Source organism: Cavia porcellus, unplaced genomic scaffold (assembly GCF_034190915.1).
Source record: "Cavia porcellus strain 051 isolate PalLab524CR breed Dunkin Hartley unplaced genomic scaffold, mCavPor4.1 scaffold_6, whole genome shotgun sequence".
In the NCBI taxonomy this organism is placed as follows: domain Eukaryota; kingdom Metazoa; phylum Chordata; class Mammalia; order Rodentia; family Caviidae; genus Cavia; species Cavia porcellus.
In genome coordinates, this window is record NW_026947489.1 from 65,401,974 (window position 1) to 65,426,072 (window position 24,099).

At 36.4% G+C, this 24,099-nt stretch overlaps 1 protein-coding gene and 1 non-coding gene across 2 annotated transcripts in view; both read left to right on the forward strand.

Annotated features, from left to right (window-relative positions):
• Appbp2 (amyloid beta precursor protein binding protein 2) overlaps positions 1-24,099 on the forward strand; it is a 60,540-nt gene that overhangs the window by 2,582 nt on the left and 33,859 nt on the right. Inside the window, exons 2-4 of the mRNA XM_003469579.5 lie at positions 10,981-11,069; positions 14,945-15,096; positions 19,320-19,443. Coding sequence (XP_003469627.1) covers positions 10,981-11,069; positions 14,945-15,096; positions 19,320-19,443 — 365 coding nt within the window. The remainder of the gene's footprint in view (positions 1-10,980; positions 11,070-14,944; positions 15,097-19,319; positions 19,444-24,099) is intronic.
• LOC111756828 (U6 spliceosomal RNA) lies at positions 13,261-13,367 on the forward strand. Its single transcript, XR_002791237.1, has one exon. It is a non-coding gene; the product is annotated as a U6 spliceosomal RNA (small nuclear RNA).

Consider the following 24,099-nt stretch of genomic DNA (forward strand, 5'->3'; position numbering starts at 1 on the left):
AATTTTTTTTATTATCTCCTATAGTAGATAGAGTGAAAATCAATCCTAGAACTACTTTCTTAATGCAAGGAGAATGTAAGCACTATACCAGCACATTTTATTAGATGTATTGGGGCTGGGCATGATGGTACCCACCTATAATACCAGCTACTCGTAAGTCTGAGGCAGAAGATCACAAGTTCAAGCCCAGTGTGGGCAATTTAACAAGACCCTTTTTCAAAAGTAAAAAAGACCTGGGATATAGGAAGATCCTAGGTTCAATCTCCACTACCACAAAAACAAACCAAACCCTTTTTAAGCACTTTGAATCCCCATAGTAGTATACTAATTCCGTGCCCAACTTTTAAAGATTTTTGGAGGCACAGTACTTACAATTTCTAGTTTACTCCACTTCAGAGCCAAGGAGAAACTCATTATCAGCTCTTTTCTACAGTCCTGGTTTCCAGAGTTAGGCATAGTTTTAGACAAAAGTGTAATATTTGTCTCCCCATTCTTCTTGATTGATGTGGTTCAATGGCTGGTTAGTTTTGGTTAGTAACATCAGCTGGAGGCATAGTCATACATAAAGCATTGAGAGAGGAGAGTATGGAATGAATTGAGGTGAAAGAGTAAGATCGTTGACTGCTTCTTAAGAAAAGATGAGAGGGATAGGTTAAATAGAAAGAGCAAAGTATGAAATTATTTTTTTTCCTTAAAGACTGGAAACCAGGCTGGGCGTGGTGGCACATGCCTGTAATTCCAGCACTACAGAGGCTGAGGCAGGAGGATTGTAATTGCATGGGTTACATAGTGAGTTTACAACTATCCTGAACTATCCTGAGATCATGTCTCAAATAAACAAAAGACTGGAAGCCATTAGAATATATATTTGGCAGAATGGGAGAAATCAAACCACAGTGGAAGATTAAATGTGCCAGTTCAGCAGTAAAGAAGTTATGGAGCACAGTCCCTGAGCAGAAACATTAATTAATGAGTTTTGTCCCTTTTTGGTCTTTTCCTCCTTCACCACATACAAATTAAGGCACATATTTGATTTACGATGGAAATAGGGAAAGAATACCGTCTCTGAGATGAAAAGGAAATCTAAGTTATCTAGATAATTTGCAAAGAATGACTGTCTTGATTTAGGAGGTGAAATCATCTGAGGGTAGCAGTAGAAACGGTAGTTCGATATAGAAGGAACAGTTGGTCTTGGAAATGGTTACTGAGAGTATGGGAAGGGAAGCTGAGTGAAAAATATGTAAAAGAATTAATAGGCAGTAGCTTGACAGTTCACCAGTAATCCGTAGCCTACAAAATGATGGCTTTTGTTCCTGAATATTTTTTCTTTAAAATCCTGAACCCTGTTAGCTAAGGTGAATTGAAAGAAATGTGCAACTGTATATATAGTAAAAAGAAATACATTTAATACATTTATTTAATGTATTTATTTAAATAACTCTATTCTTTAAAGAATAAAGTTTATATGATCTTTTAATTTTAACTGCTAAATTGTCTATTTTGTGTCCTGTCCAAAATGCAGTTTGAGTAGTTACATTTTTTTTTTTTTTTGAGTAGTTACATTTTGGCTAAGGGAAGTGTTTTAGCAATGTATTCTATTTGTTTTCACAGTCTTATTTTTGTTTTTTTAGAAGAGTGTCTCGCTGCGTTTTTCAAACTGGCCTTGAACTGGGTTCAGGTCCCAGAGCAGCAGGGACTATACAGGCACTTACCACCTTGCTTGACTTAACAGTCTTTGGTTTCATTTGGGGTTTGTTGTTGTTGTTTTAATTGTATGTCTCATGCTGAAAATCCTGCTAATAAATGCTTGATTTAAGTTTAGAGTTGTATAACTATATACAGCCTCAACTAATACCGTGGTAATCTTTTTAAGATTTGTTGACAGTAAATTGGAAAAAATTTGCAACAACGGTATTTAACAACCAGAGTTAATATTCTTTTCATACAGAAAGCTTAATAAGATGAGAACTCAAACGTAATGGAAGAAGGAATTTCAAAAAACATAAAAAGCTGCTCATACCATGTATCTGCATGAAGGTAGTATGTTATAAACACATGTGGTCATCTCAGTTTAAGCTGTAAGTTTATCACAATTTGAATTAGAATCTCAGAGTTTTACTTGGTATAGGAAACTGATTAAATATTAAGATTAAATAGAGGAATTAGATAGAGGAATTAATTACCTAAGAAAAATGAACCAAGGAAATTATAAAGCACAATGCTGAGAAGAGATGTCCATTTTAAGATAGTCAATTTTAAGGCTGAGGCAGGAGAATTGTAAATTCGAGTCCAGTTTAGGTAACTTTGTGATTTAATGTAATGTCTCAAAATAGAAAAGGGCTGGGAATCTAGGTCAGTGTAATGGCCCTGGCTTCAGTCCCCAGTACTGACCCCAAAAAAGAAATTCACCTCTGTTAGAAGACAACATACTAAAACAGTATATCATTGACACAAGAACAACAAAAAGAAATAGATTTATTAAGTGTAGTAGTCCAGAAGAAACCAAAGCATATTTAAGAACTCACTATATGGTTAGATTTCAAATCAGTGGAGAAATTTTAACAAATGAATGGTTAATTGGTTTAATTTGAGACACAGACCTTTATACCACACCATATACCAAAATGAATTTCACATGAATTAAAGATTTAAGTCCGGTATTGAAATCCTGAAAGTATTAAAATAAATTGTTGGGTCATTATCTTCCAGTGGGAAATGACTGAAATTTCTTCTTTAAAGAGGTTATTTTTGGGCCAGGGATATAGTTCACTGGCACAGCGCCTGCCTGTCAAGTGCAAGGCCCAGGTTTTGGGAGGCTGAGGCTGACAGATGGCAAGTTTGACCCCAGCCTGGGCAATTTAATGAGAACCTATCTCAAAATAAAGATTGGAGTGTAGCTCAGTGCAAAGACTCCCAAAACAAAGACAAAAATGTAATTTACAAATTATAGTCTAGTTAGCTTCAGGTAAACCTCATACACTGTTACATACACTGCTACTGTGGAAACCTTATGGATTACAAAAATATTTAAAAGGTGGAAACCTCTGTTATTTATCTTGCCAACTGGGTAATGCTATCAACACTGTAATGCTATCTTGGCATGGAGAAAGGTTTTCTAAGTATGAAATCAAAACCCTGGAGGAAAAAGGAAGTTAATACTTTTAAATACATTAAAATAGGAAAAAATTAAACAGTTTAAAAAGGCCGCAAATGTTATTTGACTGATAAAAGGCAAGGTTTCTAGCCACGTGTGGTAGTGCAGTTTTATAATCCCAGGTCTTGAGAGGTTGTAGCAGGAGGATTGCCATGATTTTAATATGGCTCAATTTATCCAAGTTTCTTTACATTTAGCTGATTTTGTATCCTGTTTAATCAATCTTTGTTGACACAATGAAAAAATTTTTTTTAAATTTTTAAAATTTTTTTGTCTTTTTCTTTTTTATCGGTACCAGGGATCGAACTCACAACCACAAACTTGCAAGGCAGGTGCTTATGCCGCTGAGCTAAATCCCCAGCATGAAAAAAAATTTTAAGAAACTATTTTAATCCAAGCATGGTGGTACAAACCATGATTGAATAAACAGTATCCTGAATGTCTGTTCATCAAAAGATATCAGTAGGAGTGAATATCTTAAGTTACAGAATGGGTGAAGATATTTGGAGTGAATATATCTAATAGAGGACCAGTCCTGCATCTGACAAACTACAAATTAGTAGCAAAGAAAAATAATTTATTTTTGTTTGTTTCATGGTTAAAGAACATTAGCAGGTATCCAAAAGAATTTATTTAGAGCCAAGCACTTAGAAAGTAACTCAACCTCATTTTGTCTTGAGGAAATACTTTTTCACTGTACAGCCATTGGAATGTCTGTGTGACAAAGAAAATAATGTTAGCAAGCATAATAGAAAAATGGAAATTTATGGTGTACAATGTTAGTGGAAGCCTAAATTGGTAACACTAATTTGGAAAATTAACATTACCTACTAAAACTGAAAAAATATCTCTATCTACAGACACACATAGTCTGCCAGAAAAAGGCATGCACACTCCAAGAAAGGAAAAACTTGTATAAATATACAATTTTAATAATTGTATTTTAATAATTTTTATAATAATAAACGTATCGAGACATCATGAGATTAATACAAGTTACTTTTGGCCTCTACAATTCCAGAATGGTAACCATTAGCTTCCAGACAGTTATTAGTACTGCGAACTGCTGCTTGAGTAACCTTGGTCATTGAGATTGCTGCACATGAGTTTTCAGTTTCTTCTCTAAGAGCCTGCAGTGTCATGGTGTGTGTGTGTGTGGTGTGTGACATCTTCTAGGATCCCAGTAACACCATCTATTGAAAAACATTGTATGATTTTTCTTCTCCTGAAGTGTGTATACAGTCTGTCTCTTGTTACTGTCTGTGTCTGTCTCCCTCTACCCTTCCTCCGTCCTCCCTCTTCCCCCGCCTCCTCCCTCTATATATCTCCTAAAACCCATGAGTTCCATTGTATAACATATACTCATCAATTCTTATAGCATTATTCGTAATATTTAAAAAGTGGAAATTGTCTAAATGTCCATCAATAGAAAATTAATAAATTGTGGTACAGTGATATGCTGGAATGTTAATACAGTGAAAATAAGTGATTGGAAATTGATGGATGAATTTTACAAATGATGCTAAGTAAAATAAACCAGTTGTCCTCCTTTATCTAAGATTTTTACAATTCCTGTTTTAAATCCTGTGCTGTACTGAGTAGTGTGATGAAATCTCTCCACATCCAGCCCAGGCCAGCCCAATCTGTTAAGTATTGAGTCACTTTGTTATCAGATTGACTGTCAGTCAGTCTTGCATTCAGCTAACCCTTACTCCTAACCAAACACAGGCGTAGGAACAAGAGGAGGCTCCAGGGTGTTAATGTGTGGAGGGACAGATTAATTCATAGTGTCTGTCGGTGCTGCAAAACATGAGAAAAGAAAAAATGGCTATCTGGTGTGGTACTGTCTGCAATTTCAGGCATCCACTGGAGTCTTGTAACATCCCCTGTGGATACGAGGGAGATTCCATATATACCTGAAACTCAGTACTTTCTTCACACTGGGTCATGGCACTTTCATGGCCTAATGAAATACCTAATGATTCTGTTCATTAAATAGTTAGGCTCAAGCAGTTTAATATTTACATTCTAACAACTTAAGGTCTGTTTAAAAATACACAAAAATTAGAAAGATAGTACTCTATTTCATTTTTAACCACAATCAGTAAAGGGATGTTTGTGATTGTTGGCATAGTACATTTCAACTCCTGGAATTAAATCAAACACTGCTACTTTCATTTCCTGTTCCATATTCATATTTATGTCTTACTTTGGGAGGAGGGGTTGGTACTGGGGACTGAGCCCACACCTTCATACTTAGCCACATCCTTAGTCCTTTTTTGTTTTGAGACAGGGTCTTGCCCAGGCTGGGCTCATACTTGTGGTCCTCCTGCCTTAGCTTTTGAGAATGCTACAGTTAATGGAAATTGTACATTACGTACTTTTTATTCCAGGAAGCATTGAAAACACAGCTTTGTAGCTATATCATTGACAGTAGAACAACAGTTCAGAGATGGTACAATGTAATGCAGGTGTTGAATATTTCTCTCAAAAATATCCTGCACTAAAAAAAAAAAAATATCCTGCACTGTCTGGTGTCACATTGGCTCACAATTTGGAAATCATGGGTATATAATTTATGTATATAAATTTTTTCTTTCAAATGAGTTACTTGTTTTTATTAGAGGCAGGGTCTCACTTTGTAGTGCAGATTGGCCTCAAACTCCAAGTGTTCTTCCTGCCTCAGCCTCCTGCGTGCTGTGATTACAGACTTGAGCCTGGCTGTATATATATAAGCTTAAAAGCAGACACAATTAAGGTGTTTCAAATTAAAAGTTATCCTTCGATTGTAGTCACTATGCAGATCTATGAAAGGAGGCTTCTGGTTCTGGGATTGTGATAATATAATACTCTTTCATGATCTGGGTGATGGTTACTTTATAAAAAATCTAACAAATTTTACATTTAAAATATGAATTGTATACTCTTAGGTGGGTTACATTTCAAGAAGTTTTAGGGGATTTAGCTCCGTGGCACAAGTGCTTGCCTGGCAAGTGCATGATCATAAGTTTGATCCCCAGGACCAAAAGAAAGAAAGAGAACTTTGCCAGGCATGATGGCACACTCCGGTGATCCCAGCACATGAGAGGCTGAGGCAGGGAGGATCGTTGCAAGATCAAGACCAGCCTATGCTATAAAGTGAGCTCAAGGCCAGCCTGAACTACATAGCAAGACCCTGTCTCAAAAAGACACACACACACACACAAAATTTTAGAAGTGACATCTGATCTTCACCTATCAGATTGTGAAGATTTTAAAAATTCAGATTATTCACGCCCACTAAACTACCATGCCATTTAAAGAATTTTCCTACAGTTTGTTGAGGATGCAGAAAATTCTACTGAAGTTTGTTCAGTACACTACAATGGCAAAAATTGAAAGCAACTGCATGCTAATCAGTTAGGAATGAGATGTCATGTTACAGTTACAAAGAATGAGAATTCTATACATACTGGAGTAAACATACCCTAGAACAGAGCAGCTGTTGTGATGAGTGGCAGAATGCAGTGTGTGTGTTTTAAGTTGGGAAATACATATTTCTGTGTAGGAATTAAAAACCTAGAGGAGTACAACAAAATTTTAATGGTGTTTAGTCAAGGATTAACATTGGAGTCATTTTGTACATACATCTGTGTGTTTGTCTAACACAGATTTTATGGCCATGTATTACTTTCGTAAGCAGAAAAACTACTGAAAAATAGTAAGACAAAAATTTTAAAAGAAAGATAATCTTGAGGTTGGTAGTACAGCTCAGTGGCAGAGTGGCAGTCTAGCCTCACAAGCCCCTGTGGTACTGGAAAAAATAAAAATGAATGAGGTATGTGAAACACAAGGTTTACTAAAAAGGGGACTAGCCTAAATCAGTGGTGGCAAACCTTTTAGAGACCCAGTGCAAACTGTAACCCAAAACCCAATTACTTATCACAAAGTGCCAGCACTACAATTAAAGCTGAATACTTTAGCTTTTAATTTAGAAAAAAAAACTCATACATTAATATCTTTTTTATTAAAAGAAAAATAACACGCATGCCATAGGTTTGCTACCATTGGCCTGAAAACTGGCAACTCTTAAATTAAAAGAACATTTTTTTTGTCAGTGAGAATAAAAAGGCCAGTAGTTGTTTAAAATGAAAAATACTAGTTAGTTCACCAGCTAACCAGATCCAGAAATATAGCAAAAGCTCAGCTTCTCAAAATTAGAGAAAAAAATAACATGAGTATGATGAAAGGTGAAAAATAGCTTGTATAATGCTATGTGAATCAATCTGACACTGTTTCAGGAAAATTTTTATTTATTGAAATTATGTTTCTAGGAAAACACAGATGCTTAAGAGAAAATTTCCAGATTGGAGCAGAATGAATTTTACTCTGGGCCTCATGGCACATGCCTGTAATCCCAGCACTCGAAGGCAGGAGGATGGAAAGTTTGAGCCCAACCTTGGCAATTTAGTGACTTAGTGAGACCCTCTATGTCAAAATAAAAAAGGCTAGAAATATAGTTGAGTGGGAAGACCCTGGGTTCAGTTCACAGTACCACAAAAATCAGTCTTTTTTTGTTTGTTTTTGTTTTTGAGGCTGTATAGTTCATGCTGGCCTTGAACTCACTATGTGTAGTGTAAATTGGGTGATCTGCCTGCTTCAGCTTCCCTGAGTACTGGGATTACAAGTATGTACCACCATCCTGGCAGTTTGTTTTGTAACTGAAGATAGGACATATATTTATTAAGATAAAATGTTTATTTGTATCTTAGAGGTAAAGGATACATTTGTAAGGTGTTTTAACAGCTGGTTTTTTTTTTTTTTTTTTTTTTTTTTGGGTAACAGGGATCGAACTCATGACCTCATGCTTACTAGGCAGGTGCTTAAGCTACTGAATTAAATCCTCCCCAGCCCTTAAGAGCCTTTTATAAAAAATAAATGCACAAAAACAGAATGACATAGTGAATCCCAACATCCACAGTTTTTCTTTGTTTTTGTTTTTTGGTACCAGGGATCGAACTCATGATGTTACACTTGCCGGCAGGCATTTATGCCACTGAGCTAAAACCCTGGTTCTACAGTTTTGTTTTATTTTTTTGGTCTGTATGAGACAAGGTTTTGCTTTGCAGTTCAGGCTGGCCTTGGGCTCACTTTGTAGCCCAGGTTGATCTGGAACTCACGGTGATCCTCTTGCATCAGCCATCTGAGTGCTAGGATTACAGGCATCTGCCATAATGCCCAGCTTACCTTTTATTTTCTTACAAGATTTTAACTTTAGTTGCTAGAAACTTTGGCTTCTTAAAACATCACCAGACAGGCAATGTATCTTTTTCTTAGACCCATTTGTGTATTAGATACTAATTCATGCACGTGTAGGTTTATTAATATTTACTGTTGTATTTTAAAACTTTGCTTATAGTGTTTTATATTCATGAACATTTAATCCCTTTTTGTTTTGTTTTGTTTTTGTGAGACAAGGTTTCACTATGTAGTTCAGGCTGGCCTTGAACTCAATATGTAGCCGAGATGGGCCTTAAATCTGCAGTGATCCTCCAGCATCGGCCTCCAGAGTGCTGGAATTACAGGCATGTGCCACCATGCCTGGTCATCCTTACATTTTTAAGTAATCATGTCGTTCTTGATTTTTATCCATGATACAATTCTTAGGCAATGTTAAGTGATAAAGATGTCGCTCAGTGGTAGAGTAATTGACTCACACGAGGCCTTAGTTTTAATCTTGAACATGTACACCCAGGCATGCACACAGAGGTGGTGTTACAAAGCAGCTTTTAATTGCTATAATTTAATTTAACATTTAAAATTTTAGTAAGTTTGAAATATATTTTATCAGATAGGCATCTCTTGCCAGTTTTTAAATGGATTCTTTATTAGCTAATTTTTTTCTTCCATGGTGATTTGAAAATGATTCTTTTGTCATATATATATTAAGGCCCATATACTGTTGTTATATATAAGGTCCATTTTAATTGTTTTTATATGTGATGGGAGATAATTTGATTTTACTTATTTTCTTTGAGATACTAACAGCTAAAAGTAGTCTATAGTCCATTAAAAGTTTCACTACTCTAGTTAAAGAACACAAACATTGAACTAAAATATCTGAAAAATAAAATATGAGAATCATTACAGAACCTAGGACCTCAATCAATTTCCTCTTTAACTTCTATTTCTTAAGATGTATAGTTTTAAAAAAATTAATGTTTAGCTGTTATTTTTTATGAAAAGGTGGGGGTTTTTGTTTATTTGTTTTTGCACCAGCGATGGAACTCATGACTGTGAAAGGGTTTTGGCCCAGGCCAGATACTGTAGCCAGTAAAGCCAAGGAGCTCCTATCTCCCCCACCCTTAGGAATTACCTCTGGCGCCAAACTAAGACCAATGGGCTACCTGTGCATCCCTAATGCCCCCTTAGGTTCCACCCCAGGCCGAGGCTACTTCTGTGCCTCACTCCACATGTTCCACGGAGAGATCTCCGGCCAGGGGTGGAGATGCCACACCCCAGGGGGTCGAGGGTGTCTCTCCCCCCATTCTCAAAATAAAGGTTATTTATATGTCATACTTCTTATCTTTTCAGCCGCCACCGGTCCTCCCCCACAGTTCTATCACTTTCCTAAAGACTATTTTCAAATCTTACTTAGTATGATACACAGTTTTTAGTTATTAAAAGGATACTTTACATTATAGAACACATAAAATTGAAGTCAGTTTTTAATCAGCTATTGAGCACAGGCAAAATTGTTATGTAACTTGTTTTCATTTCTTCTACCTTACAAAAGAGGCTTGAGTTTGGCAATGATGAGTCATTTATTTGGTAAGAAGCTAAATTTTTATCTTAAGTGTTTTTGGCACATGTATATATATATATATATATATATATATATATATATATATATATTTTATCTTGATAACTGTATGATTTTGCTCCAGACTGAAAGTTTATCATATTGTTTATCTTACAAACAGGAATTTGGTTATAAATTCTCAATCTTATTTTCCCTGAGTTATTCTGTATTTGATTAATAGACAAGTGAATATGACAGTGATTAATAGTAATGAATTTTACTGTGAACATTCCCAGAAGCTCTTATTTTTCTGTAGCTGAAAAACAGACATTTCCAAAAATAGCAAACCTTTCCTTTTGGAGGCTTTAATGTTAACATGCAACCATCACATAAAAATAACATTTCTACCTCCCTTTTCTGAGCCTGTAGTAATTTCTGTCCCTTCTCTTCTCCAGCAGTCTTCAGGGACTTTTTTCAGCAGCCTTTATGGATTTGCATTAATATATGCATCTTAATTGATCCAGCCTCTGTTATGACTAAAGATTTATGCCCAAGAATGTGGTGAATTTGCAGAATTTTCCATGAACAAAGTTGACTGAATCATTTGGAGAATGCACTCTAGACCCTGACCACTTTTGAAACCCCTGTTTCTTATCTGAGCTAAATGTTAAGTATCTAGATCGTAAAGTGAATTAATATAGTAGTGTATCAGAATTCCTCCTAAGGTACTATATTATGTATATAGCATATGTAAATTTAAAACACTGTGTTATTTATGGCATATGTAAATTCAGAAGTGTTGAAATTGAGGCAGAGGAGAAAAGAGCAGTAGTGTTTGTCTCATTATAACCAGGTGCATGTGTTTGAGATAAATGTTTAGTACATTTGCAATACTAAAATATTCTTCTAAATAATAATTCTAAAAGGTAAGAATCTACAAATGAATATGTCATAATTAGAAATCTTGCCATCTTTTATTACTATAGTTGTATTGTTTCAAAGGAAGATTATAAATTTAAAAATAAATTTTCATTTTTTATTTCAGCTTTACCAGCAGGGACGATTATGTCAATTGGGTAGTGAATTTTGTGAATTGGAAGTTTTTGCTAAAGTATTGAGAGCTTTGGATAAAAGGTAAGTTCTTTTTAAAAACTCTGGTAAAATATATACAGCAGTCAACTACTTTTAAATGTGCAATCCAGTGACATTAAATACATTTGCCTTGTTATGCAACAATAAAAACACTATCTACTTACAGAATGTTTTTATTATCCCAAACAAAAACTGTGCCCATTAAATGATAACTCCCAATTTTCTCCTCCCGATCCCTACAACCACTGTTCTGCTTTGTCTGTATGCATTTGAATACTCTAGATGTACCCATATAAGTAGTACCCAATAATAGTTTCTATATGGGTTGGTTTTATTTATTTCACTTAATATAATGTTTTTAATGCTTATCAAAGTGATAACTTTTTTTTTGTTCCATGTTGGAAGTTAAATTCAAGGCCTTGTGCATGTTAGACAAGGTCTCTACCACTGAACTCATAATAACCCCCTCCTATTAAAGTTAGATAATCTACTGTATATATACGCTACATTTTGGTTACCCCATCTGTCAGTGGGTATTTGAGACATTTCCATCATTTTGCTAATGTAAATAATATTTGTATCAGCATAAATATGCAAGTAACTCTTTGAATCACTGCTTTTGTTTTCTTTTTTCGATTATATATCCCAAATAGCTTGGTTATATGTTGTCAGTTTTTTAAGTGTTAGAAACATTGCTGTCCTGATTTCCATAAATTCATTTTAAAGAAGCATTTATATTTTACTATTTCATTTTACTTGTTTTACATAATTAGGCTTATATACTGTATACTCTTTTTAGGCACTACTTCCCCTCCTAACTAGGTTCATTATACTTGTTTTAGATGGATTCATATGGTATATGCCCTTTTATGTATGGGTTTTTGGTTTGTTTGGTTAGTATTATAACAGTCACCTTCATTGTTCATTGTTCATTTTCATCATAGTGCATATATACAGTGCTCCGTTCCACATCATTGTTCATCCTATTAATGTTGAACACTTGAATTATTTCATTTTTAACTATTATAAATAGTGCTAGCGATAGCCATGGTGGCACATGCCTGTAATCCTGGCTCATAGGAGGCTGAGGCAGGATGACTGTAAGTTGGAGGCCAGCGTGGATTGCATTAAGACTCTTGCCTCCAAAAAAACAGAAAACAATAAATAAGTAAATAATGCTATTATTATCCTTATACATGTCTTTTGGTGAATACACATAGGTGTATTTATTAGATATACCTAGAATTACAGTTTGAAAACAGTTTTGAGAGTTATCAGCTAAAATGATAGGTAGAGAGTATAGTAATGGTATTGTCACAGTAATTATGCAATCCAAGAAAGAAGCTTGGTGACAGAAAGGATAGAATTTGTTACCCAGCTCCATCTCTTTTAGAAAGTTAATATTGTGGGAGATTAGCTTTGAATTCAAGAGGGGGAAACAATTCACTTCACCTTCCCCAGTGTAAGTGCTATGAAGTAGGAGTCACAGAGAAATGATCTTAAAGATTCTACTCACTGTCCTCGTTTACATTCTTTCCTAAATTTGCTTTCACTGCCATCTCTTTTTCCTAAGCCATATTTCTAAAGAAATAAGAATATGCTTTCATAAAATACTGCTGATCTCTAATATGATTCTTGTCAAGTTGTTTCATTTGTTCAACAAATTAAATAAATACTTGTTGAATGCTTACTACTGTACATGCTAGGTACCTAAATGCCAAGAATACAGCAGTGGGTATGAACTTTAAGGTTTCTTCTTCATGGAGTCTTTTTTTTTTTTTTGTACTGGGGATCGAACTCATGACCTCATGTTTGCCAGGCAGGTCCTTATGCAGCTGAGCTAAATCCCCGGCCCCATGGAGTCCATTTTTAGAGAGGGAGAAGAAGATAAATAGATGAGTAAATAAATAAAATGAATTAACATTACTGAAATGTGGCCTGTATACTAAGACTATAGAAAAACCTCTTGATTACTTAATTAAAATTAGTCTATATTGATGAGTGTGGTAACGTACACTCATAATCCCAACACTCATAGAGGCTGAGGCAGGAGGATCACTGTTTTGGAAGTCAACCTGGGCTGCAATAATGAGTTCAAGGCCAGTCTGTATTGCATAGCAAGACCCTGTCTCAAAAAACCCAAAAGTATATAAGTAAGTCTATTAAAAAATAGGTGAGAAAAATCTCAATTTGGCAAAGGAAGACTGTAGAAAAACTTTGAAGAAAAAGTTTGGTGCTTGCTTTGGCAGCACACATACTAAAATTGGAACGATACAGAAAAGATTAGCATGGCCCTTGTGCAAGGATGACATGCAAATTCATGAAGTGTTCCATTAAAAAAAAAAGTTTGCTTTCTATGATTCAAATGACTACAGTTCTGAATATAGCTATTGTAATAGGTTTTAGTGGAATACTTACCCCTTTCATCTCTTAGGTTATCTTTCACCAAGTCCAAGTCTTTGGTGTTATTTGTGAGACTAAAAGCAAATACTTTCACTTTTTTCCTCCTTTATCCAAAGCAGTGCTTCTGTTATTTGAAGTTTTGTTTTTTAAAGATTTTTTTGAGTTACAATTTATATATCATAAAATTTGCCATCTTAAATTGTAACACCTAGGCCAGGCACAGTGGCGCACTCTTCTAATCACAACACGTGGGAGGCTGAGCAGGAGAACCATTTGCAAGTTAGAGACCAGCCTGGGCTACAAAGTGAGCCCAAGAACAGCCTGACTGCATAGTGAGTTCTCTCTCAAAAAGACCCCCCTCCAAAAAAATTGTAACACTTAGTAGCTTTTAGTATATTCACAAGATTTTACAACCATCACTATCTTAATTCCAAAATAAGTCTATGGATTTATTTTCTATGTATTTAGTGTACATGCAGTCATACAATATATGATCTTTTTATTGAGTCTTTCACTAAGTAACATTTTTAAAGATGTTATGTTGACATTACTTTCTTTTTTATGGTTGAATAATTTTCCATTATAATGATAATTGTGTTTTATTAATCCAGTCATCTGTTAATGAATATTTGGGTGGTTTCTACCTTTTTTCCACTCTGGGGGTTGAACACAGGGCCTCAGTGTATCCTCAGCCTTTTTTATTTTTGGGACAGTCATGCTAAATTGTCCAGTCTGGCCTCAATGTTAGGATACGCCTATCTCAGCTTCCTAATTGGCTGAATTTAAAGGCATATATCAGCCTGTCCAGTTTATCAACACTTTGTAATTGTAATAAGTTATTATAGTCATTCTATTGGGTATGAAGTAGTACTTTACTATGGTTTGGATTTGCATTTCCCTGATTGCTAATGATATTAAACATGTTATCTTGTGTTTATTGCTTGTTGATGTATCATCTTTTGATATTCCTGCCTCAGCTTCCAGAGTAGCTGAGATTACCGGCTTGCCCCACGGAACCTAACTGCCTGTTTTAACTGGGTTGTCTTTTTGTAGTTGAATTATAATTGATTTTTCAGAGCTGATTTTAAAAGTTAGCTTCATCTTTTTGTTGCTGTCATGTTACATACTGTGTACTTTCTTTCCTTGAGTGTTATCACTCAATGATGAACTGAGTAAAGATAGCAGGCTGTCTTTTTCTTTTTGCTACTGGTATTGAACTTGGGACCTCTGCATTGAGCTATGTTCCATTCATTTTTTTATTTGGTGACAGGGTCTTGCTGAGCTCAAATTTAGGGTCCTCCTTCCTCAGAGTCCCAAAGTGCTGGGATTACAGATGTGCAGCACTGTACAATCTCAAGATGATTTTTGAATTACTATACTTCATAATTTATAGGACAAAGACTATTTCATTTCATCTTGGAGAATAATGATGGTATTCTTTTACAAAGAAATCAGCTGTCTAAAAGGACAAAAATAAGATTGCCCTGTCAAATAATCTTTTCCTTTTCTTTCAGACATTTGCTTCATCATTGTTTTCAGGCTTTGATGGATCATGGTGTTAAAGTTGCTTCAGTCCTGGCCTACTCATTCAGTAGAAGGTGCTCTTATATAGCAGAATCAGATGCGGCAGTAAAGGAAAAAGCAATTCAGGTTGGCTTTGTTCTAGGTATGTGATGGTAAAATACAGGAGGGTTTTATCTCGTGCAGACTCAGAACTTAAATCTGCTAATAAGCCAGACATGGTGCTGCATGCCAGAATCCCAGCACTTTGGAGGCTAGGGCAGGAAGAGTACCATGAGTTCGAAGTCTACTTGGGCTACACAGTAATAACAAGACCAGCCTGAACTACATGGCAAGACCCTGTCTCAAAAACAAAACAACCTAACAATAAAGGATGCTTCCAGGAGTTTCACAAAGTCTACATAAGGAGGTTATGAGAAAAATACCAAAAGAAGATGTGTGATATATTGAAATTTAAGTCTGTGCCAACCACTACAGTAGGTATTTAAATGGTATCTTTCTAAATCCTCCTGACATTCCAGTGAACTGGTAGTATGTCATTTCACATATGAGGAAATGTACTCAGAAAAGTTGAGTAGCTAGATCGAACACATAGTAGTGAGCTGGGTTTAAAATCTTGTGTCTGTATGAGTGCAAAGCACATATCTTCTTACCATGTCATGCTACAATCAGCCTCTTTCACCTGCTGACTGTATGCTGTGACATGGTACTGAATCCTTTTGGGGATTCAGTTTTTCATCTCAGATGTGAGGGTTATTCTGAATTTCTTCATGGGAATGTTATGAGGATAGTGAAAACATGAATGTTTTATATGCTATACATACAGAGAAGTATAGTGACAGCTTTAACAAATTTTATAAACATATATAGAAAACTGTTTCAGGCCATATATTTATTGTTTATTTGTTTCAGGCCTCTTATTTTTAGCATTCTTGCTAACTTAATTTATTGATTTACTTATTTTATTTTTATTTTTTGGTACCAAGGATCAAATTCAGGACCTTATATACTTGCCAGGCAGGCACTGTCTCACTTAAGCTATGTCCTTGACCCAGCTTCTTGAGTTTTAAAAAACTTTTTAATGTTGAAATTGTTGTCGAGTCACAGGGAGTTGTAAAAAGAGTTACCTAGAGTCCTTTGAAACATTCCTCCAGCTTTCTCCATTAGTGATGTATTACTACTGTAGGACAATATAAAAACCAGGAAATGGGTATTGAGATTATACTGCTAGACCATAGACCTTATTGGTTATAACCTGTTTTTATATGCATTCATTTGTTTTCTTTTTTCTTTTTTTTATCGGTACCAGGGATCGAACTCAAGACTGCGTGCTTGCAAGGCAGGCGCTTATGCCGCTGAGCTAAATCCCCAGCCCCTATATGCATTCATTTGTGTGTGTGTATTTCTATGTAGTTGGTTTCGTGTATTCATAACCTGCTTCACTATGGGATAAAGTATTATTCTTTTTGGACTCTCACATTAATGTGTTCATGTGCACATTTCTCTCTTACATGTGCAAATGTTTTACAGGCAGATTTTCATGATCATTTCCTTCAGTCTTAGAACAGTGTTTTGTAGCAGTTTCTTACTTGCTGTCAGAACTTTAGAACGTGTGCGCGCATGTGCATGTGTATGACTGTGAATCAATCCCAGAAATACTCTACCACTGACCTACATCTCTAGCTGTTTTTTTATCGTCTCACTAAATTGCCCACATAGGACTTGAACTTGTGGGCCTCCTGCCTGAGCCTCATAGACTGCTGCATGTGCCAAAACATCCAACTCTTTTAAGAACTTCTTTTTTATAATGTCAGGGATCAAATGCAGGACCTTGTGTTTGCCAAGCAGACTCTGTGACACTGAGTTATATCCCCAACCCTCTTTTTCTGGAAAGACTTCTTAGTCTTTATCCTTTAATAGCCTCACAGATTATATATTACAACACAGAATTGCCTAAAGAATGTCTCTGAAAATAGTGTCTATGAACTTGGTTAATAGTAAGTTAAACAACAGAAGCTGGGCATGGTGGCGCCCATATATCATTCCAGCACTTGGAAGGCTGAGACAGGAGGATTGCAGCAAATCCAAGGCCAGCCTGACCTCCATAGCAAGACCCTGTCTTTAAAAGAAAGAAAAGAATGGCATCCCTGTGGCTGTAGATGCTCGTAAAAATCTGTGTGGGGAAAATTCAGTATCAAGGCAGACAAGAGATAGGAAAGCTAGTGTTCCTTGAGATTTTCTGTCACCTTCAGATATATTAGCCTGGCTACTGTAATGAGACAGAAATCTCAGAAATAGATCTCAGTGAACTCATAGTTATATCATCAGTTATATCATTCATTCTAGAAATTTTTCATTCATAATTTTTAAGGTAATAATCTTATTGAGATAGAACTCATATATTGTACAATTAACCCATATAAAGTATACATTTCAGTGGTTTTTAATAAGTTCACAGAATTTCTCAAATATTACCATAGTGAAGCTTTAAGAGCATTGTCATCACCTTCAAAAGAAACTCACACTTATTAGCAATCGTTCCTCATTTCCCTCTTACCCTAAGCAACTATCAGTTTGCTGTTTCTATAGATTTTGTATGTTGGAGACATTTCCATGAATAGATTGAGAAAATGTATAAATTTTGTGACTAGCTTGTTCCATCTTACATCAAGTCTTCAAGGTCTATCTGTTTCATATTGTGGAAGCGGAGTTTAGTATAATGTTTTTATCTGAGTATAGAGAACCAAAAAGGCAAAAAGGGGAAACTAGGGTATTATAAACAGTACTACCTCTGAAGTGGTGGTGCTGGGTTGGTACCACTGCCTTTGAGCTCTGAAAAGGGGGCCCATTGTAGAGGGCCTAGGAGTTAGTGATGGAATAGCTATTCTGACATGGATGACAAGGTGCTGTGAAATTGCAGCTGGAATTGATTATTGCTTACCAAAATAAAGTGCTACTGCCAAACTAGAGAGACATACCCTGGGGTGTTCCTGTCCCCAGTAGGAAGAACTGTTCCTTGCTCTTCTTGTCTTGCAGTCCTTCTCTTCAGTGTGCAGCCTAGAAGACAGCCAGCTGGCTAAGGAGAAATGTGGTTTACAGAAATGGCCTCAGCATCAAAGAACAGTCAAGAGGGGTAGATTTGAAGTCAAGAGGCAGCCTGATGGCCAGCACATCATGCAGTGTGTCCTTAGTCCAAATAACATTATTCTCATCTTTTTGCAAGGGCCCTAGCAAAATTCTCTCCAGTTAATAAAATATTTGTTTGATTACTTGTAGCTTTAATTAAGCACAGAACATAAGTCTAAGCAAAATGCAGTATTTTGTTGACTCAGACATTACTTGAGAGGGGAGAGTGCTGAGACACAGCCTCTCTATGTGGTTCAGCCTGGCCTTGAACTGACTGTGGCCCAGGCTGCCCTTGAACTCACAGCAGTCCTGCCTCAGCTGAGTGCTGGGATTACAGGCGTGTGGCACCATGTACGGCTGACTTTGACATTAAGACACACCAAACTTCATGTGCTATCAAGAAAAAAATGCTGCCAATTAATAGAAAATAGCATGTTTTGTGACCTCATAAATTTTCAGAGTTTTTATTTTATTTGGTTTGGGGATTGAACTCAAAACCACGTGTTTGCAAGGCAGGTACTTATGCTGCTGAGCTAAATCTCTGGCCTTAGGGATTTTAAAATAGGAAAGGAACATGCTTTAGGATAAAGAAACATGTTATATTACTTTTAGTCTGTTCCTTTTTTTTTTTTTTTTTTTTTTCGGGTATTGGACTCAGGATTTTGCACTTGCCAGGTAAGTGCTTATGCTGCAGAGCTATATCCCCAGCCTCATAAACTGTTCTTAGAGGATCAGAACTCTTTTTCTTTCTTTTTTTTTTTTTGTCTTTCTCTTTTTTTATCGGTACTGGGGATCGAACTCACGACTGCCTGCTTGCAAGGCAGGCGCTTATGCCGCTGAGCTAAATCCCCAATCCCCGAAGGTCAGAACTCTTAATTCTTTATTTAATGTCTCATCGGAATTTTTCCAACTTGAAACTTTTTAATAAAAATCTCAAAATTAGTATCTTTTAAATTTTCATGTGTTTTTGGTGCTAGAATTTGAACCCATGCTTTCACTTGTGCTTTGCCTCTGAAGCGAAATTTCCAACTTCAGTCTCTATTTCAGGCTAAGCACAAGACTAATTATTTAGAGAATATTCACTATAAATATGGCATTTTAGGACTGGGGGTTTAGCTTAGCTGCACAAGCACCTGTCTGGCAAGTGCAAAGTCCTGAGTTCAATTCCTGGTACCAAAAAACAAAAAATTTAGTTTTTGGCAGTTCACTAAATAAAAGTTAATTGTTCTTCTTGTTCTTCAGGTGGCTTCCTTTCAGATGCAGGCTGGTACAGCGATGCTGAGAAAGTTTTTCTGTCTTGCCTACAGTTGTGTACTCTACATGATGAGATGCTTCATTGGTTTCGTGCAGTAGAGTGCTGTGTGAGGTAAGTTGGAACAGAGCTTATAATTATGTACTTTCTAGCTTTTGTAGTTTTAGCTCATCTACTTGTACTCCAACATTTGAATAACTCACAGTGATAATACCTATATGTCATAGTTCTGTAGGCTAGCCTCTTCCTCCCGCCTCCAAAATATAGTTCAGGGCCAGGGATTTAGCTCAGCAGCATAAGCACTGGACTGACAAGCATACGGTAATGAGTTTGATCCCTAGTACAAAAATATAGTTGAATCTTTATGCTTTCCATAGAATCTGTGTGTTCATTTGTTCCATAGATGTTTAGTGAATACTTACTTGCTAGTAACTGTGAGGCAGTATATGCTAAAAACATTCAAGAAATGTACTTTTTTCTTGAATTTACTCTATTTACATTCCCATTCTGCATGTTTAGTATTTTACATATATATGTTTCATATAAATGTTTTCCCTGATTATTTATTTGGTAAGTGTTCTTAAAGGAAAGACAAGCAGATCTAGAAATAGCTCAACTTTGTGGGTTTTTGTTTGTTAGTCTGTTTTTTGTTTTGTTTTTTTCAGGCCAGGTTTTGCCAACACAGTTCAGCCAGGCCTTGAACTCACTGTGTGGTCTAGGCTGGCCTCTAACTCACGGTGATCTTTATGCCTTAACCTCCTGAGTGTTGGCAGTATAAAGGTGTGCCGCCATGCCTGGCCTAGTTCAGGTTTGGCTGTGCGAAATTTTCCTGCATCTGTGACATGTAACTGTGGCTGATACAGGGTTTCTCTCTCCTCCCCATTTCACTCGGGCAGTCTTCCTTTGTGCCTGCCTGCCTTTGTTTCTTGGGAGGCAGCCTCACTGCTTTGCCTCTTTCACTCAGGCTGCTCTCAGAATTCCCCTGTCTGTGCTCCTGAGGTGTATACCTCTGCACCCTAATGATTCGTCGGCGTTACTTTTTGTTCTTTTGATTTTATTTTGTTTTGTTTTGTAAGACAGTGTCTCTCACTATAGCTATTTGACCTCGAACTCACTTTGTTACCTGGGCTGGCCTCAAACTTGCTGTAATCATCTTGCCTCAGCCTCTCAAGTACTGGGATTACAATTGTGTGCCACCATGCCTGGCAAATATTTTAGAGGTGATTTAGTCAAATGCAAACCATTTCAGAGATAGGATATAGATTTCTCTATAAAATCCTTTTGACCTAATCTAAAGTCAGGTAAAGCTGTCTTCTATATTTCAGACTTTTGAGGATTTCACTTGCCCTTTTCTTATGCAAGGCTTATCTGAAACATTCATATCCTAAATATAACTTTGTAATGTACAAACTTAATTATAAACAATTTCTCAGATATTTTAGAAATATTGTATGATGAATTGTAGGATTGTGTACAGAAAAAAGGTTGAGTATCTGGCCCTATAAATTGTTATGCTGATGAAAATGATCTGTCATCTTTCTTTTGCTTACCAGAGTTTTTTTTTTTTTTTTTAAACTTGGGATTGAACTCAGAGCCTTTCACTGAGATACATCCCTACACTTTTCTTCTTCCTTTTCCTTTCCATTTTCTTTTTCTTTCTTTTTTTTAGTTTAGTGTGGGGGTGGGGGTGGGGGAGTGTGTGTGTATGGAGTATACTAGCAATCAAATTCAGGGCCTCACACTTTCCAGGCAGATACTGTACCACTGAGCTAAATTCTCAGCCCCTTCCCACTTTTCCTTTTCCTTTTTTTTTTTTTTTTTTTCTTTTTTTGTACCAGGGACCAAACTTGCAACTTCTCATTTGCCAAGCAGGCGCTTATGCCGCTGAGCTAAATCCCTGGCCCCCCTTTTCCTTTTTATTTTTCTTTTTGAGTCATGGTCTCGAGAAGTTGCTAAATTACCTAGGCTAAGGGGCTGGGGATTTAGCTCAGCGGCATAAGTGCCTACCTTGCAAGCAGGCAGTCGTGAATTCGATCCCTGGTACTGATAAAAAGGAAAAAGACAAAAAAAAAAAAAAAAAAAAAAAAATTACCTAGGCTGGGATCCTCCTACCTCAACCTCCCAGAGTGCTGGATTTACAAGTATGTGCTGCTACACCTGCCTTAGACTGTCTTATATGGGATTTTTGAGAGGTAAACTATTTCTTTGTAAATTAACTAGTTTTTTTTGGAACAGAAAAGCCACTAGCATTTTCTTTTTGGGGCAGGTAATTAGGAATCGAACTCGAGACCTCACACTTGCCAGTCAGGCGCTGCACCACTAAGCTGAATCGCTGATCCAGCATTTTCTTTTCATATGTGTTTGATTTTTATTCACCAAATCAGATGATTTATTTTGCCTAGTTATTTGTTTTTCTGTCTAATTTTAAGGCTGCTATATAAATTTTGCTTTAGCCTAACCCAGAGGGTTAGTTTTCTTATGGGACCAGGGCCCTTTTTCTCTATCCTAGTTTGTCTTCTTTAATAGTATACTATTACTTTGTTCACAAACTTTCTCCCACAATTCTGGTTACAACCAAATTGCAAGTGTATGCTCATATCACTGTAGCTCATCCTGTTAGGTTTGCAATTGTGCTGACAGAATTAGGGAAGGTCAAAAGGCTCATGGCAGCTGAGTCTGCATTTTCTTCTTCTTTTCTTGTTTTTTTCTTTTTTTTCTTTTTTGGTACCAAGAATTGAACTCAGGACCTTGCGTTTGCTAGGCATTGTGCTGCTGAGCTATATCTCTGGCCCTCTTCTTTTTTAAAACTACGAAAAAACAGCTTTCTTAGGAACCTAATCCTGTTTTTTATATCATAACACATTCTGTATATTGTTCAATCCACATAAGATGTTCTAGGCAACAGAATTTTTAAAACTGTGCATACAGTATTGCTGCCTTGAATGAACTCAGAGGTCTACATTAAGAAATGGAAGGGAATATTGAGACTACAGTAAATAATAATCTGGCTATCTTTGGGATTGCACGAGTATACTTGCCAAATTCTGGTCATTAGGGATGTATTTAGTATAACTTATGTGTAATTTTGTCACCTACTTAGTTTTTTGTTTGTTTTTTGAGACAGAGTCTCGTTATGTAGTGCAGGCTGGTCTTGTATAGCCCAGGCTGGCCTCAAACTCACAGCGATCCTCCTGCTTCATCCTCCTGAGTGCTGGGATTGTAGGTGTGTGCCACCATGCCCAACCTCTTGTTTAATATTATTTGAAAAATAGAGGGGCTGGAGATTTAGCTCAGTGGCGTAAGTGCCTGCCTTGCAAGCAGGCAGTCATGAGTTCAATCCCTGGTACCGATAAAAAGGAAAAAGACAAAAAAAAAAAAGAAAAAGAAAAATGGTTAAAATTTTCAGTTTAGCTTTTTTTAGGCAGAAGTAAATTTGAGGTATTAATTGATCATATGTTTATTTGAGCCTGATGCAAGAATAAGAGAGTATTCTTCAATTGACTGTTATAAACACAATTTCTAGTCTCAGGCCAGCACTGAAAGAGAGGAAAGATCAGGGAGCTTTCTTGGCCCCCTGTGGTTAACCCTGGCACCATTTTTTATTCCTTGCAGAGTCAGACTGTTTCCCTTTATTCACTTTTTGTTTAATAGTTTTGTTTCTTCTGCTTATAGATAATATGTTGCCAAACATATTAAATTAAGAAAACACAAAAAACCACGAAGAGGAAAATAATATCGTGCATAACCTCTTGTCTAGAAATAACCACTATTACTATTTAGTGTATTTGTCCCTCAGTATCCATGAATGAATGATTCTAGTATGCCCTTAGACAATAAAACCAGTAGGTGATTAAGCCCTTCATATAAGAACAACTGAAAAGCTCCTGTTTAGCCCCGTTTGCAGCAGCTTCTTTGGGATTAATCAATCCATGTAAGTGAGATTTGTCTCACATCACCTCAGAGAGCAGAGATTGCCTTTGGGTTTCTGAGGATGGGACAGAACAAACTTATTTTAAATCCTTTTCCAGCTGGCTGTAGTAGCACACACCTGTGATCCCAGGGTTCAACAGCTAAATTGGAGCCCAGCCTGGCAGTTGAGTGAGTTAGTGAGGCCCTGTCCCCAAAATATAAAAACAGGTTGGGGATGTAGCTCAGTGTGAGGGCCCTGGGTTCAGTCACCATTACTGCCAAACAAAAGAAAAAGTCCTTTTCTGTTATTTAGTTGTAAATCATGGACATGGATTACCTCAAAACCTTTTTTTGTTACAGTTTTGAAAGGTAAAAAAGAATTCCATTAAAGACCTGAATCTGAATTGAAAGAGAACCCCTAGTCCTAAATGGTTTTAATTTTCTGAAATTCCAAGATAAATAGAAGACTACAGGAATATCTCAGTTGCTGAAAGAAAATACTTAACCTCCCCAGCTCCCCCCCCCCCCACCGTGGTACCAGGGATTGAATTCATGATCTTGCGCTTGCCAGGCAGGCGCTTATGCTGCTGAGCTAGATCCCCAGCCCTACCTCACCAACTTTTAAAACAAAACAAAGATCTTCCAGTTTTATCAAGTCTTGATGTACCTCGATGTATTTTATCTGAGGAAAACAGTCAAAGGGTTTCTCTAAATAAAAGTTTAATAAGTCTCAAGAAAGAAGAGATGATATAAAAATAAGTAGTAAACAGCGAATACAGTAATATATGCCTTACATGTAAGTGGAGCAACAAGAGAGTGAAGAACTAAATGGAAGTTTTTAATAAATGTTAAGAATGTTTT